Source organism: Schistocerca serialis, chromosome 1, assembly GCF_023864345.2.
Source record: "Schistocerca serialis cubense isolate TAMUIC-IGC-003099 chromosome 1, iqSchSeri2.2, whole genome shotgun sequence".
Classification (NCBI taxonomy): Eukaryota; Metazoa; Arthropoda; class Insecta; order Orthoptera; family Acrididae; genus Schistocerca; species Schistocerca serialis.
The window spans coordinates 806,622,240-806,642,675 of NC_064638.1; the positions used below are offsets into that span (position 1 = coordinate 806,622,240).

At 38.5% G+C, this 20,436-nt stretch overlaps 1 protein-coding gene across 2 annotated transcripts in view; it reads left to right on the forward strand.

The window, feature by feature from the left end:
• Window positions 1-20,436, forward strand: part of LOC126484058 (uncharacterized) — a 245,360-nt gene that overhangs the window by 79,663 nt on the left and 145,261 nt on the right. For both annotated transcript variants that reach the window (XR_007587804.1, XM_050107411.1), the window contains exon 6: window positions 14,395-14,628. Coding sequence is in view for 1 of the 2 variants with exons in the window: in XM_050107411.1 (XP_049963368.1) it covers window positions 14,395-14,628 (234 nt within the window). In the remaining variant the exon portion in view is untranslated. The remainder of the gene's footprint in view (window positions 1-14,394; window positions 14,629-20,436) is intronic.

The window sequence follows — 20,436 nt, forward strand, 5'->3', positions numbered from 1 at the left end:
GTTGACTCTAAATAATGAAAAATGTGAGATCATCCACATGCATGCTGAAAGGAATCCATTAAACTTTGGTAAATCAGTCAAATCTAAATGGTGTAAATTCAACTAAATACCTAGGAATTACAATTGCAAACAAATTGGAAAGAATACATAGAAAATGCTGTGGTGAAGGAAAACCGAAGAATGCGTTTTATAGGCAGAACGCTTAGAAGGTGCAACAGACTTACTAAAGAGACTGCCTACACTTCACTTGTCCATCCTCTTTTGGAGCACTGCTGCACGGTGTGCAATCCTTACTGGATAGAATTAAGTAAGTACATCGAGGAAGTTCAAAGAAGAGATATGGGGGAGAGAGTGACACGGACGTGATACAGAATTTGGGGAAGACATAATTAAAACAAAGGCATTTATCATTGCGGTGGAAACTTCCCATTAAATTTTACTTCCCAACTTTCACCTCCGAATACGAAAATATTTTGTGGACACCAACCTACATAGTGACAAACAATCATCGTAATAAAATAAGGGAAATCAGAGCTCATGTGGAAATATATAGGTGTTGATTTTTTCTGCACGCTGTTTGAGAGTGGAATAATAGACAATTATTGTCAAGGTAGTTCTATGAACCCTCTGCCAGCACTTATGTGTGATTTGCAGTGTATCCATGTAGATTTATAAGGGGCATTAAAAAAGAAATGAGCCGGAGGCATAATTACAGAAAACAGTACCTGTATGTTAGAAGTGTGACACGAGGCAGTGAATGGCTGCGATGTTAGCCAGTTCTGCACGTACAGCTGGACATTGTCATCCGAGGTGAATTGTTTGCCCCTCAGAGCGTTTTTAAAGGGACCAAAAATGGTGTAATCACAGGGAGAGACGTCCGGACTGTGTGGAGGGTGGCCGAGAACCTCCCATTTGAATTTCTGCAGGAGTGCTGTGACTGTGTTGGCCATATGAGGCTTTGCATTGTCCTCAAGCAGAATGAACCGATGAGTGAGATCGCCTGGTCGTTTTGATGTGATCGCTTGGTGAAGGGTGATCAAGGTTTGCGAGTGACGCTGGGCATTAACTATTGTCCCATGCTGCAGGAAGTGAATCGGAAGGGAGTCACTTTAAAAAGGCTCCGAGGGGCAAAGGATTCACTATGGATGACAACGTCCAGCTGTACATGTGGAACTGGTTAACATCGCAGCTCCTGGAATTTTATGAGACAGCCATTCACCGCCTTGTGTCACAGTGGGACAAGTGTCTCAACAGCCAGGGTCAATACTTCTACACATACAGGTAGTGGTTTCTGTAATTATGCCTCTTGGCTCGTTTATTTTTGAACGCCCCTTGTTGGTTCAGATGTAGATCACTTATAGAAGAGGGAATAAAATCACAACTTTAGCCCCTCACTTAATAGCTCAGCTCTACTTCTGCAGTCTTTTTTATAAAAGTAAATAATCTAGTATTGCAGCACAAAATTAACATGCAAGACTATATTAAAGTGGATTTTATTTGAAGGAAAAAATTAAAAATAAATTAATAATTTGTAAGATTTGTTACATATTAAGATTTGTAACTTCCACCTCAAGCTACTATTTTGTCAATTTTTCTATCTGTTATTTGATTCTGATGCATAAGACAGCATACAGTTTTCACACAAAACTCATTATATTTAAACAGAACAAAATTACTTTCTTAAATGAAAAGGTGGGTATTACATAACTTTGCTACATAACAGAATAAGACTAATCACAAATACAGTGTGGCTGTAAGGGACGCAGTGAAATGTAAATTCTGTAAAAATTATAGGTCTGCTGTGGAAGAATTAGTCTTTTGTTTATCTATTTATGGTTTACACTGGAACTGACACTAAAAAGATGTGCAAGCATTCATGGTAGTTTCCTTTGAATGGTGTGAAATAAATAATTATTTTGATGTGTTCTCTCTCTCTCTCTCTCTCTCTCTCTCTCTCTCTCTCTCTCTCTGAAACCTGAAACTTCGTCATATTGTACACCTTAACAGCTTCACCAACATGTTAGCTCTCAAGCAACTGAATGGGTAGACTAATGACCTCAGCAGTTGAGTCCCATAGTGCTCAGAGCCATTTGAACTGAATGGGTACAGTGTACAAATAAGTGAAATGGACATACAGCATGTTATCATCATCACACCCATAACAGATTAAGTGCCGTTGTCAGGGATGATCCACTAGTCATCTTTTCCTTGGCTGTTCCATGTAGCTTCTTCTTTATAGATGACCAGTAAACTCCCGATTCTTTAAAGAATCGAACTCTCATGTTTGAAACAGATTTCAACATTGGATTTCTTTACAGATGAGTTGAGGTGGTAAATATCTGACATTAAGCATGTAAGCAAGAAAAAGTTTACAAAATGTTTGAAATTATACTTAAAATTTGTTATAAGTTGCTAAGTGTTCCCATTATGAAATACTGGATGAATATACTCTGGGTAATTTGTGCTCTATTTTAAGGAAAAGCAAGTTTTCCACACATCTCGTATATCCCCTGAATTGTGTGTCATACAATGATATAATTTTGCAGGTATATTCAGTGGTATGTATGCGTACTGTCTGCAAACTGTATAATGAATAGAACTGGTAGTGAAGAAGTAACAAATTAAAACGTGTCTGATGCTGAAGTGTTGCTGCATGAACAATGAAAATATAGGAAGTGATAAACTTTTTTCCTTTCATTATTTTGTGGTGAATTTCAGAGTGAGAAAAAAATTCTGTAAAGGTTTACAATTATGTGTAAAGTTTGTTGGAAGTTGCCAAGTTCTTTCATTATCAAATACTGGATGAGTAAAGTCTGGGTATTTGCGCACCATCAGTTATGCAGCCTCAAGACATACAGTTTTTAACTGTAATATTTGTCTTACTCTGTTAAACTTTTGACTTAAGATTATATCTCTTAATGAATAATTATGATACATTTCAAATTTTTGAATTTGGTCAATAATTATCTGAAATATTGAAAACCAACTTTTGATGCCTCTGAAAGCAATTAGATAAGCAATCTGCAACTGATACCGAGTTCCGGGATAGTTGCTTATTACTCTAGATATGCAAGAACTAACTTTGACACAAGTTTCATCTAATGAAAAAAGATGAGACAGGATATGATGGGCTTTGTTAGTATTGTGTTGTGTTTTCTGCTTGTTGTTCACAGGCAATTGTAGCTGAATACTAGCCCCATTTTTTTTCTGATGAGCCAGACTTATAGACACCACATAGAATAAAAGTTCAGAAATTTATAACAAGATCATTCTTTTTAATCGTATTTATGATATTGGCACAATTTTGATAGCAATGGCTAAAACTCACTGTTATCATTTCTCAAATATAACTAAAATGCTGAATTATTGCCGCTTAAAAATATGTTGGGTTCAACAAAAACAACTCCTCCCCAAATGTTTCTCACAGAAAACAGCCTGCCATTGACAATGACCATTGTCTGTTTTAAGTCTGTGGTTGTGATTTTGTAATGTATTCTGAAATCAGTGTTCCATGATTGGGAAGGGTGGGGGGTGGGGGTAGAGAGAGTGGGAGGGGGGGGGTGGGAGGGAGGGGGGAGAGACCGGGTGGGGGGTGGGGGGGGGGGAGCGGGTAGGGAAGAGCGATGCTTTCAAGGCTGATGGACAAAGAACATGTAAACCAGCCCGAGAAAAGTGTTCAAACCAAATTCAATAACAGATTCTGTGCAGTTCCTGGCTTTGCAGAGAGCTTTTTGAACATCTCAACCAGGAATTTTTCACTCCATCAGTCTCTATATGAGCAATATCTGCCTGAAATATTGCAGTAAAGATGATGCACAAACTTTTTCTATGAGAGTATCTCATTTCTTTGGCCCAGACTCTAATGATTAATATATAATAGTTACAGTATCCTGTCTGGGTGTGCCCAATGTGCTACTTGTTCAATCTGTGATACATTTGATAAAAGCAGATTTCTACTACTGATGTGAATGACAAGATCGAATTGGTTGTGCAAATAAAATTTCATTTAAGAAAATGAGAACAATCTGTGAATTAAAAGTACTCTTCAGGCAACATGCTCAGCAAGGGTAAATGTATCTCTTCATTGCATCAAAAATATTTCAGTCTTTCAGCTAACAATCAGAAAAATAATTTACAAAATAAACCACTCATGAACCTATTCTCCCAAGCATAAAGGAGTTGTAAAGATGAGACAGAAAGAAGTGATTATCTCTATTGCTTCACCACTAAAAAAACAAACAACATTTGGTGAGAGATTTATTTTTAATTTCATATGGAAGCACAGATCAGAACAAAATTTCTGTCATGATATGCTTCCTACATATGATGGGCCACAGAAAGTGGAGGAGCCTCCCAGAAGAGTGCACTAATCATAATATTCCCATTTGGGCATCCCCTGGGCAACAGTGAACCACTGGCTAATCCTTCCAGTTGGTGCTGCAATACAGCAAACATGGTCACTACAGAAACTGTTAAACCAGATAACTTAACTCTTTTTCATTAGAAGCCATTCTCTTTTGCTAACATTCAGACTTTCTCCTTAATTTTGAATAAGAAGAATCAAGTTGCTGATGTACAACAACACAGGGGTAGAGCTATTATTTCTTCTAACAACATACAGCACATTTCATCACATTTGCAACGAAGAAAAATTGTTAATATTCAACGCAAAGAAAGTTCTTGAGTGGTACTTCAGACCTCCTGCGAAGAAAACTTAAACTTAAGAGTTTACAGTAGTTATACAGTAGCACTCCACAGCAAATAGAATAGTTGACTTTCAATGCATTTTACAGTGATGGACTCAATACATCAGAAGCTCAAGTTCACAGCTCTGTACTTACTTTCTGTATGCATGAGAGCAATAACTTCAACACACTGAATTTCTTGCCAGAGGGCAATGTCAAACTCTGTATTAACTTTCTTGATGCGTGAGAGCCAAAACTTCAGCATGCTGAATTTCTTGAATGTCAAACTACACTTGAGTGTCATTGAATCAAACAATAGTAGAGGACAGGAAGCATGAACAGTTGTTACAGGAAGATTTTATAACAAAAATTTCCTTTCTCATTGAGGACTGTATTTCACAAAAAAAGTGTGTTGTTAGGCTGCAGTATCTGCAATGTGAGGCCACTGGAAGTTTTGTGTATCTTCAGAAGGCAAAATAAAAAATATAATTCAGAAGAAGATCAAGATGATATGATTTAGACGTTTTTTCCTCGCCTGAAAAATATAGATAGAAAATGGAATGTTTGCTTCATCTGTCACCTGTTTTGACAAAACTGTAGTTGAATAATTTTATATTATTTTATTCTATTTTATTTATTTATTTTTGAGTCATCAGTCTTCTGACTGATATGATGCAGCTTGCAATGAATTCCTCTCCTCTGCCACTACTTTTCAGTTCAGAGTAGCACTTGCAACCTACATCCTCAATTACGAGGGAAGATTGGAAAGTAATACTACCAAAAAGTTTAATAGGTAACAAAATTAAAAAAAAAATCACAGATGAACTTATAGCTTTTACCAATTTTTCTACATAGTCTTCAATGTTTTGAACACATTTCTCCCATCATGGCACCAGGTACAGTATGCTCTTTTCGTAGAAGTCCATTTGTTTGGAGTATATCCATTTGTGGACTGCTGATTTTGCTTCCACATCTGTTGCAAGGTATTGGTTGGCCAGCAATCTCTTTTTTTGGACCAGACAGGTGAAAGTCCAATGGTGTAAAGTCCGGACTGTATGGTGGCTGCTGGAGCACCTCACACCCAAATTTGACGATTTTATCACAAGCAGGAGCACCAACATGGGCGTGATCAGTCTCATGAAGTTTGACAGCATCAGAATTATTGTTGTGTTTGGCACAAAGGTTGCAGCACAACTTAACCAAAGTTTTAATGTAGACTGTAGCATCCACAGTGGTCTTGTGTTCAGCAAAGTCCACCAATAACACATTATGCATATCCCAGGACACTGCTAGAAGCACTTTCCTAGCAGCGTAATTTCCTAGCAGATTGATTAACTTTGTATTTTTTTCATACTGGAGAACCAGCATGTTTCCACTCCGTAGAGGCCTGCTTGGTTTCGGGCTTATAGTGATATGTTTATGACTCATCATCAGTGATGATTCCTTTCAGAAAGTTGTGTCCTTCTGTGGTGTAATGCATTAAGTGAGCCAAGCTTATCATCATTCATGGGTCCTTGTGGTTGTTGTCATGTTCTGTGGCACCCAGCGAGCACTGACTTTATGAAATTTCAGCGTGGAATGAACAATATCATTCACTGCACCATAGGAAATGTTGAACCACTGCTATAAGGTTCAAAATTGCTACCTCAGTGGCTCTGACATTCTGTGGGCTTGCAGCTGTTACTGGCCGCTTGGAGCATAGCGAATCACGAAGGTTCACATCACCACTTGGGAATATGTGCACCACCTGTAAACACTGCTACAGTCCAAACAGTTTTCCTCATACACACCATGAAAGTCCCTGTGAATTTCACTTGGTTTATGTCCTGTGGCCCACAAATATCGAACTGCACTTTGCTGCTCTTCACAAGTTGAAGACAATAACATGCACATTATTTTTGCTTTGTATTTCAGGCTTCTCTCGCTAGAGCTCCACATGAAATTAAAATATCCTCTGTAGTGCAAACTTCAAACTATATTGTCATGAAATTTCAACATTCCAGCTGCAATACCAGGGGAGGAAAAAAATTATTGTGTGTTACTTTCTGATCCTCCCTTATATTTGCTGGATGTATTCCAATCTCTGCATTCCTCTACAGTTTTTCTTCCTCTGCAGTTCCCTCTAGTACTATAGAAGCTATTTTGTGATCTCTTAACAGATGTCCTACTGTCCTGCCCCTTCTTCTTGTCAGTGTTTTCCATATATTCCATTCTTTGCTGATTCTGCCAAGAACCACCTCATTCCTTCCCTTACCAGTTCACCTAATTTTCAACAGTCTTCTGTAGCACTGCATCTCAAATGCTTTGATTCTCTTTTGTTTGGGTTTTCCCACAGTCTGTGTTTCACTATCAGACAGTGCTATGCTCTGTAGTGATCAAATTATCATGACAAATTTAATATGGATAGACAACTAGCTGATTGTGGATTGTGATTTTTCTCCAGCATATTCAATACTATATAATATTTCATGTTTGCAGAAGATCATCACTTACATACAAGCATGATATTTCAACTGGACACCTGCCATCCATCTTTTGGTCAACAAAAACTGGAGAGGCTCCCATGTTGCACTATTTATTAGAAAACTATGTGTTGTGCACAGCTGTTGTACTTATTTTTAAGGCTATCCACACCACCCTCTGACACAAACAGCACCAAGAGTGCCGTGATGAAACTCAGCTATTTGATGGGGTACTGACTGAAGTGGTACTGTGCTAAGTCACTGGAATAGCATTTGGGAGGCTGGTGTTTCAAATGTCCATTGTGCCATCCTGGTTTAGGTTTCTCATTGTTTCCTTAAAATCACTTAATGCAAATGCTGGGATAGCACCTCTGAAAAGGAGAGTGGTGATTTTCTTCCCCAGTCTGAGCTATGGCTCCATTTCTAAGGATGTTATAATCAGTGTAATGTTGAACCCCAATCTTCCTTTCATATCTTTTTAAGTGCTTCTTGTTGTGGCCTTATTCTGTTAAACGTTCTTTGAGGACTTCATGAAAATTTTCAGATTCCATGCAATATTCAGTTGATCACTGCTACCATGGTTAATAATGTTTACTGCAAAGCATTTCTGTACGAACTTTTTAATAATGAAGTCTCAAAAAACTGTTGCTGTAGCTAAATTACAGTTTCCTCATATTCCAGTCAATGTCTAATGGATATAAAGCGCTCACCAATAGGTGGTTTGCAGCAGGTGAGTGCAGTGTTGGTGTTCACTGTAACAAAAACATATATACAACATGGTGGACTTCATCAGTAGAATCAAATTTTCACTTTGCAGCAGGGTATGCACTGATATGAAACTTCGTGGCAGATTAAAACTCTGTGCCATGTGCCAGACCTAGACTCAAACTTGGGACCTTTCGTGGGCAAGTGATCTACCCTGTGAGCTACCCAGCACAGCTCATAACCTGTCGTCACATGATTACTCCCCCCAATGCCTCATTTCTTACCTTCTAAATTTCACAGAAGTTCTCATGCGAAAATTGCAGGAGGAGCAGTTGTGGAAAAAAGAATATAGCAGAGACATTGCTTAGACTTGGGGCCTTCCATCGAAACAGCTCACTTCACTTGGTGTTGATAAGGTCTCACTATTCCCAACCATCATACTTGCAGAGTATTGGTTATCATAAAATTTCAGATGGGCATCACTGCTTTATTCTGGTAATGCTTCCCGAATTTATATGTACTCATGAGTTTATTTGAAAGGTTGGCAGGTACCGTTGGAATCCATCTTTATACCTTTGCATCCAGCTTTTTTATGTAGGAGTTTGAGGAGAGAGCTGCAACCTGTTGAGCCTGCTATTGGTGAGCTCTGTATTTCCATTGGGCCTTGACTGGAATATGAGGAAACTATAATTTTAGCTGCAGCAACAGTGTTTTGAGACTCCATTATTGAAAAATTAGTACAGATATGCTTTTCAGTAAAACCTCATTTTTGGAGGTATAGTGACAATACTTTCATATTGTGACCCTATGTGGAAACTTAATGGAGTTTTTTATGACGTCTTAATTCTAGTCATAAGAATATACATTTTGATATCAATATAATAGAAGGAAACATTCCACGTGGGAAAAATTATATATAAAAACAAAGATGAGGTGACTTACCGAACAAAAGCGCTGGCAGGTCGATAGACACACAAACAAACACAAACATACACACAAAATTCAAGCTTTCGCAACAAACTGTTGCCTCATCAGGAAAGAGGTATTGCCTCTTTCCTGATGAGGCAACAGTTTGTTGCGAAAGCTTGAATTTTGTGTGTATGTTTGTGTTTGTTTGTGTGTCTATCGACCTGCCAGCGCTTTTGTTCGGTAAGTCACCTCATCTTTGTTTTTATATATGAATATACATTTTGCATAGAAATAGAAAAGACAGTTATTTACTGTTCAAGGACATTGTAGTCAGACATAAAAATGGTGGCTCTCCGGAGAATTTGGTTATCTTTAGTAATGTGCTGTCTTAAGCTTCGATGATTTTGAATTTAAGTTATTTTCCAGCTACCTCCTTAAGCGCAGCCATTCTGAAATTTATACTTGATGATTTACTACTGCAGAAGACTGGAGTTTATAAAATACCTCGTTAGTATGATGTGGCTTCTATCGGTCAGACAATATACACTGTGAAAAAGTGTTGCAGTGAATATAAATCCCAACAAGTCTGCTGTAGCTGAACCCTGTGTCTCCATATTCAGCAGAATATATACTTTAAAAATATTTGTTGCAACAACGTCATTTTCTGGCTCCATTGTTAGAGAGCCGTAGAGATGTACATTGCTGAAACCGTATTAGATGTAACATGATCAAAAATAGAATAAACTGAAACCCACAGAATGCAACAGTCCTTTGAACAGCTGAAGTTTGCACGTCTACCGTCAATGGCATTGCTATTGTCTGTATATCACCATTACAATGCGGCTGACAGTTGAACATGAAAGAGAGGATTTTGTTGCTTCACTATATTATGTACAAGCTCAATATAGCTCCAGTAGCAGCAGCTGTGTAGTTTCATACTGATTACGCTCACATGAATTCTTTTTGTAAGATTGTGATAGTCCTATCACTTTCCTACTCAATTTCATAATTATCTTCACAAATTCGATAAGAGAAACATGCTGCACCGAGAAACAAAGCATATAAGAACAAATCACAACAGTTACCCAACAAACCCAATTGTTGTCCACCGATAAGTGGTAATGGTCAACTAAGGTAGCAGAGCGATATGACAGTTGTCTACAGGATGGAAGATGTGACCAAACTCATGCTCAGATTGTTTGTTACTGTGGTAGCTGTCCTATAATAAACTAGCTGTCAATCGCTTTTTTATTCTTATCCAAATGTAGGTAGTGTGGACGGTCTTGTTATTACAATCATTCCCCATGCTGAAATTATGTAGAGTATACTAATTAACAGTGCTCCATGGAAGTGTGTGCCATTCTTCGGTGATTTGCCTAAAGCTCTCTGGCAGATATCCAGTTGAAATATTTTGCTTAAAAGTAAATGACTATTGACTATAACCACCAATCGCTGAGTACTTGGTATGCTGTGAAAACTACAAGAGCAACTAGCCAGTTCTTCAGTCAGATGAATGACCACTCTGTTGATAAACATGCAGGACACCACAATGCCAGCCTGTAAGCTGTTTTGATTTCCTTTCCACCGCTTCTCACCAGAGTATCAGTTCCTCCGAACTAGGTAGATAGGAACTTTTCCCCCAGAATATCTTCTGTTCTTGCAACTGTGCTGAACTAGACCTCTGTTTGATTACTTCTTACTGTCATCTGTTTATGCTTACATTCCCTCTCCTGTTGATTTCTACACAATTGATCCTTTAGCCAAACCTTGTACTTATACTCCCTACGTATCAAATTAGTTTTGTATGTCACATTTTCAGTACTTATTTTCTACTTTTGTTGAGAGCCACTGGTCTCCCTCTTTATTGTGCTGTCTATTATCTCTCTTACCCACAGCCAAGGTAATCACAACCTCTGTCATCGAACTCCAGTATCCAGATGATAATTTTGTAATGGCTAACTCGGAGGAAGCGCTTCACGCTATTTCGAATGCATAATGAGCATCAGCCTGAATGTCAACATCAGGAAAACACAAATTTTGCATCAGCCTTCACCAGATATTAACTGTAAAAATGCAACTGTAACACACAGTAGTGAAATCCTGTGAAATGTTGAGCATTTTTCATTTCTTTGCAGCCATCTTTCAAATAACACAAATATTGATACTGAAATCCAGTATCACATAAGATGTACTAGTGCAACTTTTGGCCATTTGTGGAACAGAGTCTTCAATAACCATGGCTTCAGCATTCACACTAAGCTCTTTGTCTATCAAGTTATCATTGTACCAACTGTTACTTATGAGTTGAGGTCTGGACCACCTATAAAAGACATGTGACGCTCCTCGAGAAGTATCATCAGCAATGCCTCAGTAGAAAACTTAAATGGTGAGATTGGCTTAGCAATATTATTATTCTATAGGAAACAAATACTATTAGCATGGAGGCCATTATCATCAAACACCAACTTTGATGGACGGTCATTTTATCAGCATGCCTGACATACATGTACCAAAACAGATAATTTATCCCCAACTCAAAAATGGACAAGGAAAGCAAGGAGGGTAACTGAAATGGTACAAAGACATTCTTAAGTAACACTTAAAAAAAAATTACAAAATTGAAGCCAGTAATTGGGAAACTACTACCTCCTATCTTCCGATGTGGCATTGGGCTGTTTACGATGGCTTATAATACTGTGAAAACCAGTGGTGAAGACTAAGATTGAACATGGAGCCATAGGAAAGAGCAAGAAAATCTCTTGACAAATAATCTGCAGGAATTTGTGGTTGCCCTGGCAGAATGTGCCCTCACTTTAGTAGAAAATATGGTTCCAAGATTGGTCTTCTGAGCTACTCATTATTACAATACAGGTAATGTTTTGATAGTTTAATGCTACAGCCTTTCCTTGAGTCATAAAATCTGGCTTTCCTCATTTGTGTGAGTAATTCAGAACTGTACTCGATATAAGAAGTGGTTGTGTCAAAGTGTTATGCGTGTATTCGAGTTGTCAACAGGAACACATGAAGTAGTGAAACTTTGCTAGCTTTCTGACAAGTTCTTTTTCATACAGTACTTGCACAGTGTTTTATCAAAAATATCTGGACACCTATTTGTGGACATTACCATGAGGTGTGTCCACACTTGACCTTTATGGTGGCTGGAACTCTGTTATAGACTCTTTCAGTGAGGTGTCTGAATGTCCATGAGGAATGACGGCCCATTATTTTTCAAGAACTAAAACCAGAGAAGATAGTGATGCTGGATAGGATGATTCATCACTTAAAATCACTCATTTCTAGTCATCCACTATCCAGAGGCGCCGCTCTTTACACCACCTCAAGTGTTGTTAAGCACTGACTTTAGAAATGAGTGGTTAATGAGGAGCACTTGTCTATGGAACCCCATTCTTTTTAACTTTCTATGCACTGTCATTGTGCTAACTGGACTGCTGGTAGCACTTTGGTACTCAAGTGATTTCTTCTACTGGTTTCATGCAATGCTTTACAACCACCCTCTGCAACACTCGATGGACCTTGTCTATCAGTACATAAGATGTACGTGGTCTTGGTTTTGCTGAACTTTAAAAGGATCCTTTACTCAGCTGACATCCAATGCCTCATACATGTTTGAAGTTGCAGAGCTCTCATGACAAACTCTGCTGTGACTGCTTCTCTATTGACAACACAATACTCCCTGCCTCCTTTCATACTGGAGGGGGGGGGGGGGGGGCTGCCTCTCATGACATTTAGTGGATAATTTTGCATTACATGTGATTCTGTATTCTGTGATATGAGTGATGCATGGTACCAGGAGAGAGAGAGAGAGATGTCTACTTTATTACTGTCCCAGAGAATACACCTTAATGTTAGGTTCTGAGTAGCAAATGAAAAGCTGAACGAATACAGCTGAAAGATCGTCATGATCTAATTAGAAACTGGATCACTCGATAACAGTTCTTGAAGGTACAGTTGAATACATGGTCTGTCATTGTAAGGAAACACTGCTGTATGGTTTGTTGTTGGTATCAAGGTGCCAGCCATGGATAGTATGTAGGGTAACATTGTGCTGGCTGAATACCCATGCCAGGACTGCAGTTTGGCAGGTAGAGTGTGATGAGGTCTCCTGTTGGGCTGGGTGGATGAGGGGAGAAAAGAGGTGATGAGCAGGAGTGGGAGCATTAAGGGAGGGTAGCTCAGAGGGAGAGTAAGAGGCAGCAGGTACCCGCAATATGAAGTGCGATTGGATGTGACGCACAGGCACCCGAGAGGGCTGTGGTCGTGCCTGTGTAAAATGCTGTGCAGGAACTGCAGCAGAGCTGGTATATGGCATGGCTACTTTTGCAGGTATCCCTGTCCTGATGAGATAGGATAAGCCTTTCGTGGGAGTAGAGTAGGGTGTGCTGAGTGGTTGAATGTGGCAGGTCTTGCACCCATCCCAAATAAATGTCTGCTCCATCTATCGGCATCAGTTCAGCTTTTTGGAACCACATAGATGAGAGTTTCCTTGCAACTCATCCTTTGTTGTTTCCACAGTCCTCCTGGCCTAAATCTTTATTAACTCCGTGCACCCAAGTTCTCTTTTCCAGTAACCCCTTCCTCTGATCTATCGACCCTCTCAATCCGCACTCTCAAATCGTCATCATTGTGCACTTTATGAACACAGCAGCTCCAGTGCCAATGCATCAAACCCCTGCATTGTGCACCTAGTGCCTCTTCCTCCCGCATTCCTCTCTCCCAGACCTGATGCCTCCCTCTGTACCATCAGCCACATTTCCTCAATCCTCCGTCTCACTCACTGCCTCTTCGGTACCATCACTGACCTCAGCCAACCCAACAACCCTGCACTCCAGTCTTGCTACTCAACTGCACTCCTGGAATTGGGTATTCAGCTGATACAGTTTAGCTGTGGAGAGTTCATCTGTGCTCAGTGACACAACTTTAAAGACACTGATGTATTGTGGAACTTACTGTGAATGGTGGCCAGCTATATGAATTTCACTTGTCTCTATTTGCATTTCATCATTTCAAATGAATTCTGATATAGCTCCCAGTGGAAAGCCACAATGTTTCTGTTTGCTTCATTATCCGGAGACTGTTAATGTCTTGTATGTATTGATTTTGCTGTTGGCAACATTTTAAACAAAACCAATAAATTATGGAATTATATGTAGAAGATTTCAGCATGAAATCATTCTTCATGATATCTCATTTATGATCAGATGTTAAATAACTCTCAGATGTTTTCCAGTAATTAAAAAATGATGGAATGTAAATGCAAGTAAAATTTTCTGTCTTAGGACAGTTTTGCAACATAGTTTCTATGAGGACCGCTGAATGGAGTGAGTCTTGGATAGCAATTTAGTTTCCAGAATATTTTTTCCCCCTTTCTTCTTTCGTCAGGTCAGTATATTTGACATTAGCCTGATGCATGTGCTGTAGATTTGATTATTCATTATTTTAAGTTGATATATTAAAATATAACACAAACATTGATTTTGTCACTTGGTCTGTACCTCTGTAATCCCTGCCTATCCTGTTTGGTCTCCAATTCAGATCGAAATGTTGCAGCCTGTAGATGTAAAATACTTTTTTAGATGTCAGCCCCGTAAGAGCCAGTACTGTTACTATTGCAGCACTGTGAACGTCTTGTTCAAGAATTACAACGGCAGCTGTTGGAGGAACGTGAGAAGCTTGCAGTCGCCATGAGAGTTGATGAGAGCAAGGACTATGCCATTTCCCAATTACAGACTGCTTGGGAAAAGTTGGTTGGCCATTGGCACGATCTTGAGGACGAGCGTAATGAGCTTGCACAGCAACTGCAAGACCATAAAATCACTGCTGCCCAGGAGGCTACTGAGCTACAAGAGGTAATTCTGTGTGATTTTATTAAACAGTGGAGACTCCAGGTAGGAATATTAACAGTGTAGGAAAAGACAGATTGATACTTACCATAAACAGAACTCGTTAAATTGCGGGCATAATTAGGAGACACTTAAATGAAGCTTGTGGCCACAGCCTTCATCAACAAAAGATAGATGCACACACCATTCATACAAACAAGCAAGCTCACCTCATGCACACATGGTGCCAACTCCAGCATCTCGAGCTGGAACGCCAGGTATTCTGACCTGATATGCTGGAGTTGGTGGTCATGTGTACATGAGGTGTGCTTTCTTGTGTGTATGAATGGTGTATGTGTCTCTCTTTTGCTGATGAAGGCTGTGGCTGGAAGCTTTATGTGAGTGTCATCTAATTGTGCCTGTCGGCAATTTAACATGTCTTCTTTACCATAAACAGCAATCTGCCTTTTCTTACATTGTTGTATATTTTATTGTTACTTACTTCACTGCATAAAGTTATTTTCTTGGTTTTGTAGTTTTATAGATGCTTCACTGATGTTTAACTGATGTGGGACATGAATGAAGTGGTTTATTCTTTTATGGATCCAGAAACTGGTGCACTTGAAAAGTAGTTATTTGAGGCCTTTTCTGGATAAGTGTTTAAGGCATTGGACGTAGTGAAGAGTTAAATATGGATCAACCAGAATCTAAATTTCTGGTGCTCTAGGTTGTGATCCCAATGGCTCACATTGAATACAAGAGACAATCCACTTTTCATAATGGCGTATGATTATTCAGTATATGCTGTGTGCTCAATTTCTGCTTATTGTGATGACTTTCTTCCTCATACTGTGTTTTTAAATTAATCTGAGGAAATGAAAGTGCTCGTGGAGAATTTGTATTTTTTCACCTTTTTTTTTTTTTTTTTTAAGGCTATATAGTGGTCAATGTAAACTTTTAATGTGATGCATTTCTAAGTAAATTTGAGTCTACTATTGACAACTGGTTCTCAGCTTAAACAGTAAAATATGGCACCAAGTAAAATGTGGTGCCAGTAGTGAATCAAAGAAGCCCTGGATAACAATACATTTCAGGAGGAAGACGGTTCAATCCCGCGTCCGGCCATCCTGATTTAGGTTTTCCGTAATTTCCCTAAATCGCTCCAGGCAAATGCCGGGATGGTTCCTTTGAAAGGGCACGGCCGACTTCCTTCCCTAATCCGATGAGACTGATGACCTCGCTGTTCGGTCTCTTCTCCCAAACAACCCAACCCAACAATACATTAAAATATATTGTAGCTGAAAGAGAGATCTGTACAGTACGGTCAAGATAAGAATGGATTTAGAATTGCTTTCATATTTCATATTATAGAAATTGTCATGCTTCTTGGAGCACACACAGAATGAGTCGCCAGTTATTGCTTTTCTTTTGCATTAATATCATACATTCTTAAATACAAGAAATGCTGCTCTAGTATGATGCACTTATAAAGTGTTTCAGAGAAATTGAGGTTCAGTGTTTCACAATCCTGTTGAGTACCATACAAGAATGCTAGCCCTTGAGCAGTGGTGGTAGCACAACTGATGAAGGCAGCAGACTATGTAGAAATCTGCTGTATTGTGTTAAAATTCCTTTTTTCCTCTTACCACCAATCTTCCACCAAATACTTGCATCACTACAAACCCTGTCTCACTGAAAAGGAATGATGATGATAATAATAATGATAAACATTGTGGTACATTCCTCATGAGGTATAATCAGGTATAATAAGGATTATTGATGAAATGATAGTTTACATATTGATAATATTTTGAACATATTGCAAATACAGTGATGGATATTTTTTTTGTCCACATCTACATACATATTGTGTAAACCACTGCACTTTGCATCACAAAGGGTACATCATACCAATATTATCTAATTTATTTTCTATTCCATTTGCATATTGAATGGATGGAAAAGTAAAGTACCTGCCAAAATGCTTCCATATGGGCCCTAATCTCTCTTATCTTCTTCTTATGATCCCTACATGAGACGTTTGTTGGTGGCAGCATTAGCCTGGTATGCCTTCACTGCCATACCCACATGAATGTATCAATAAATAAATGATCATTCTGTCACAGTTCCTTATAATATCTTCATTATACCTCACCACAAATATATCAGAACAATTATTATTATTATTATTATTATTATTATTATACCTTAAAAACATTTATTGTAGTGATTCAATGCTTACTTGAAAAAGGGGAGATAAATATAAAATGATGTGACTCAAACATGCCTAGAGATTTCTTGTCAGCCACCTTTGCCAATTGCACTAATGCTGCTCCTCTGTGGCTGGCACTTTCATGCGGTATTCAACAGGCTTGTAAAACGTTGAACCTGAATTTCTCAGACACACTTAAGAAGCCTGTCATAATAGAGCAGCCTTTGTTATGTCTAAGTATCTACTACAACCATGCAAAAGTTGAACAAAATTGGTAACCCATTTTGTGTATGCTTCCATGTTTAGTAACTAAATAAAACTCTGAAATGGTCCATAACAGCTGTCACGCCTATTTAACAATCACTTCTTTGACATAACAGAGAAACAAAGGTTATTCAGCTTGAAAGAAAAGTCATTACAGTATAAGTGAGGATCACTAACACATGCATTTAATGATTTACTATAATAATAATAATAATAATTATTATTATTATTATAACATTTAGAAACCTTAGCTTTGTATTCTGTACGTATTATGAGGTTTTGATGGCTGCAGTTTAATCATGATAGAAACTGTATTGTTCACTCTTAAGTCTTTCTGCTTCAGTTAACTAAAAAGGACACAGGATGCAAGCTGTTGATGAAATTATGCTTAGGATCCCATGAACACTATATTTTACACTATTCTAAGAGTTTTAACTCTTGCAAGAATACAAGCTTATCATGATTTAAATTGCTACAATGCATTTTCTTACTCTTTGTTCAGAAACTGAAAGTGCCACCCAGTCAAGTACACGGTTTCCAGAAATTTTATCCACATCCCCCAATGATTCATTTCAGTCTTGTGAATTTCTCTCATTGCATAGTGGACCCCACAAAATGTACTCTGGCAACACGCTCAAGACCTCATTCGGCAATATTACTGAGTTAGCAAAATTTGCACTCTCATACACATGAAAATTTGGAGCATCTAATGGAATAATAAGTATTAATCAGTAAGATTAATTACTGAGCCCTATGTTTAATATGGTAACATAACTCTCTTTATTTCCATAGTGCCCAAGGTATATTTCATTAAAAACATTCATAGTAACAAACTACTTTTTTGACAAAATGTACAAAACTGTCTTATACAGTTATGTTTCAGTTGCAAATTTTGTAGATTCATATCAGTTAAGTCAATCAGACAACAGTATGGGGCGTCATTGAAGAAATGATCAATATTTGGGGCTATGACATGCAAGAACACTCATTCATACGGATGTATGCCCTGTTCTAAATGGTTTCTGAAATAGAACACATTTAATGTACATTTGTTTTTGGACTAGTGGCATGCACATTTGTGTCTTAACCTGTCTGACATTTTGTTCTAGCCCAACTACCTGGTTGCTTTCAATCTCTTTCCTTGGAATGTCTTTCTGCCATTAAACTAGCTCGTCCAACACTCAGTTGCCCTTTATGTGTTGTGAGTAAAGTAGTGCAAGGGACGGAGAGTGTATCAGAGAGAAACTTCTGTTAACTGTGTTTGTACACGTGCTGGCTAAAATGCCACACACCTACACTAATGTAGAATATGCAGATATGGTGTATTTTTACTGCTTATGTGATGGTAGCACTCCTGCTGCTGTCGAAAACTACCTAAAGCGCTTTCCAATATGCTGAATTCTTGATTTTACAGTACTTACCACAGTTTTCAACATATTTCGTGAAACATGTATTCTTACAAGTTCCCAATTTTCTTCTGAACGTGTAGTTCAACAACCTGTTCAGGAACAGCAACCCATTGTTGAAATGGTGCAGTATAGTCTTATTACCAACTGCATCTCAGTACTGTGAATGTGGCAACATCCCATGAACACATGTATGGTGAATATTACGTGCAAAAATCTTGTACCCATTTCCCGCAGCCTTCACATTGGTGACAATGCCTTACGACTTGAATTTTGTTTTTGTTTAAATGACAGTCATCATTTGCTTCCATTAATACTGTTCGTTGATGAAGCCATGTTTACATGGAATGGAATTAACTGTGAACATAATAATCATCTATGGTCACTGGAAAATTTGCACACTTCAGTGGAAACCGAGCTCCACATTCATTTTTTTGATCAATGATTGGTGCCATGTGAATAGAACGTGTTGCTAGGTCCAGTCATTTTTTACGAGTGAATGACGGGACAGAATTACTTGCATTGTTGGAACATTACTTTGTTGAACACCTTGAGAACATTCCTTCGGCCAAGCTGACTGCAATTTTCAGCATAATGGAGAACTTACACATTTTACCAGATGTGTAAGGGAATATCTTATTTGCACTTGCCCTATCTCTGGATTAGTAGCATAATCAGCTCGCCACCAAGATCACTAAATCTTATGCCATTAGATTTTTGTTTATGAGGTTGGATGAAGTCTGGGGTGTACAAATGAAAGGTGAATGCGTAAGATGAACTGTTTGGTCAAATCATGGACAGTGTTGCTCTCATTAGGGATCGTGCAAAGGCACTCAGGCGACATGTTCTCCCAATACTGCACAAATACATTGAAGTTGGTGGTGGTTATATTCAAACATTTATTATGAACTATACAACAGCTGTAATGTGATGTGTATGATGATGCTGATACTTTGTAAAATGCATGTTGTAATGCTTATTAACTGTTGTACAGGGTGGTTATAATTGAACTTTCACTACTTGAGAGGGCCCCCACGAAAAGCAAGTGATCTCATAGGACAATGAATATTTATGGGAATATTTGTAAGGATGTGTGTACCAAGTTTACATTCCAGGTTACAAATGCTCAGTGGGAGGACCATCTGCATGTGTGACAGCCTGGCACTGCTCTAGAGATTGCTCTATTACTGCCCAAAACATCTCAGGTGGAATGTTGGCTACCTCCCTCGCTATGCTCATATTCGACCTCCAACGTGTGCCTGTGTGCCATTGATAAACACTGTTCTTCAGGTAACCCAATAGCCAAAAATCACCTCGGTTCCAATCTGGTTGTTGTGGTAGCATGCAGTTTGGAATGATAGGCCAATGATTTGGTTTTCTCCAGATGGGTTACAGTGTAACGAAGTGACGTCATGAGCAGTGTGATGTGGAGCTCCGTGTGCATCAGAACAATTGAGTCCAAAGCACCTCTCTCCCATAGATCAGGGATGATAAGTGTATGAATGATAAGTCTATGAAGCAGATCAGAGTAATGTGTGCTGTTTGTGCTGCATGTCCTTGGTTCTTGGTGTTTGAGATCCTCCCACGTCAAACATGTCGGTACCAGTGGCAAATGGGAAGTCATAAGACTAACACTACTGGCAATATATATCCTGTAGCATACAGTCTGAGCATCATTCTTAAACAGTTTTCTTTCTACACTGGCTCAAGTAGCTAAAGTTTAATTATAACCACTCTGTACTTAAGTAAACTTCACAATATGGAGTAATACAGAAAATAAATAACAATATTCATTAAATGTTTTCTATCTTGGAAACCATTCGGAATCGGGCACATGTCTATATGAAGTTTTATGGTTTATACCCCTTCTGGGACAAGATATATATCCACACTCAGCTGTAGATTTTTGCCGCACTGTCCTTCGGGTTCATATGGTTGTCATTTCCATTAATT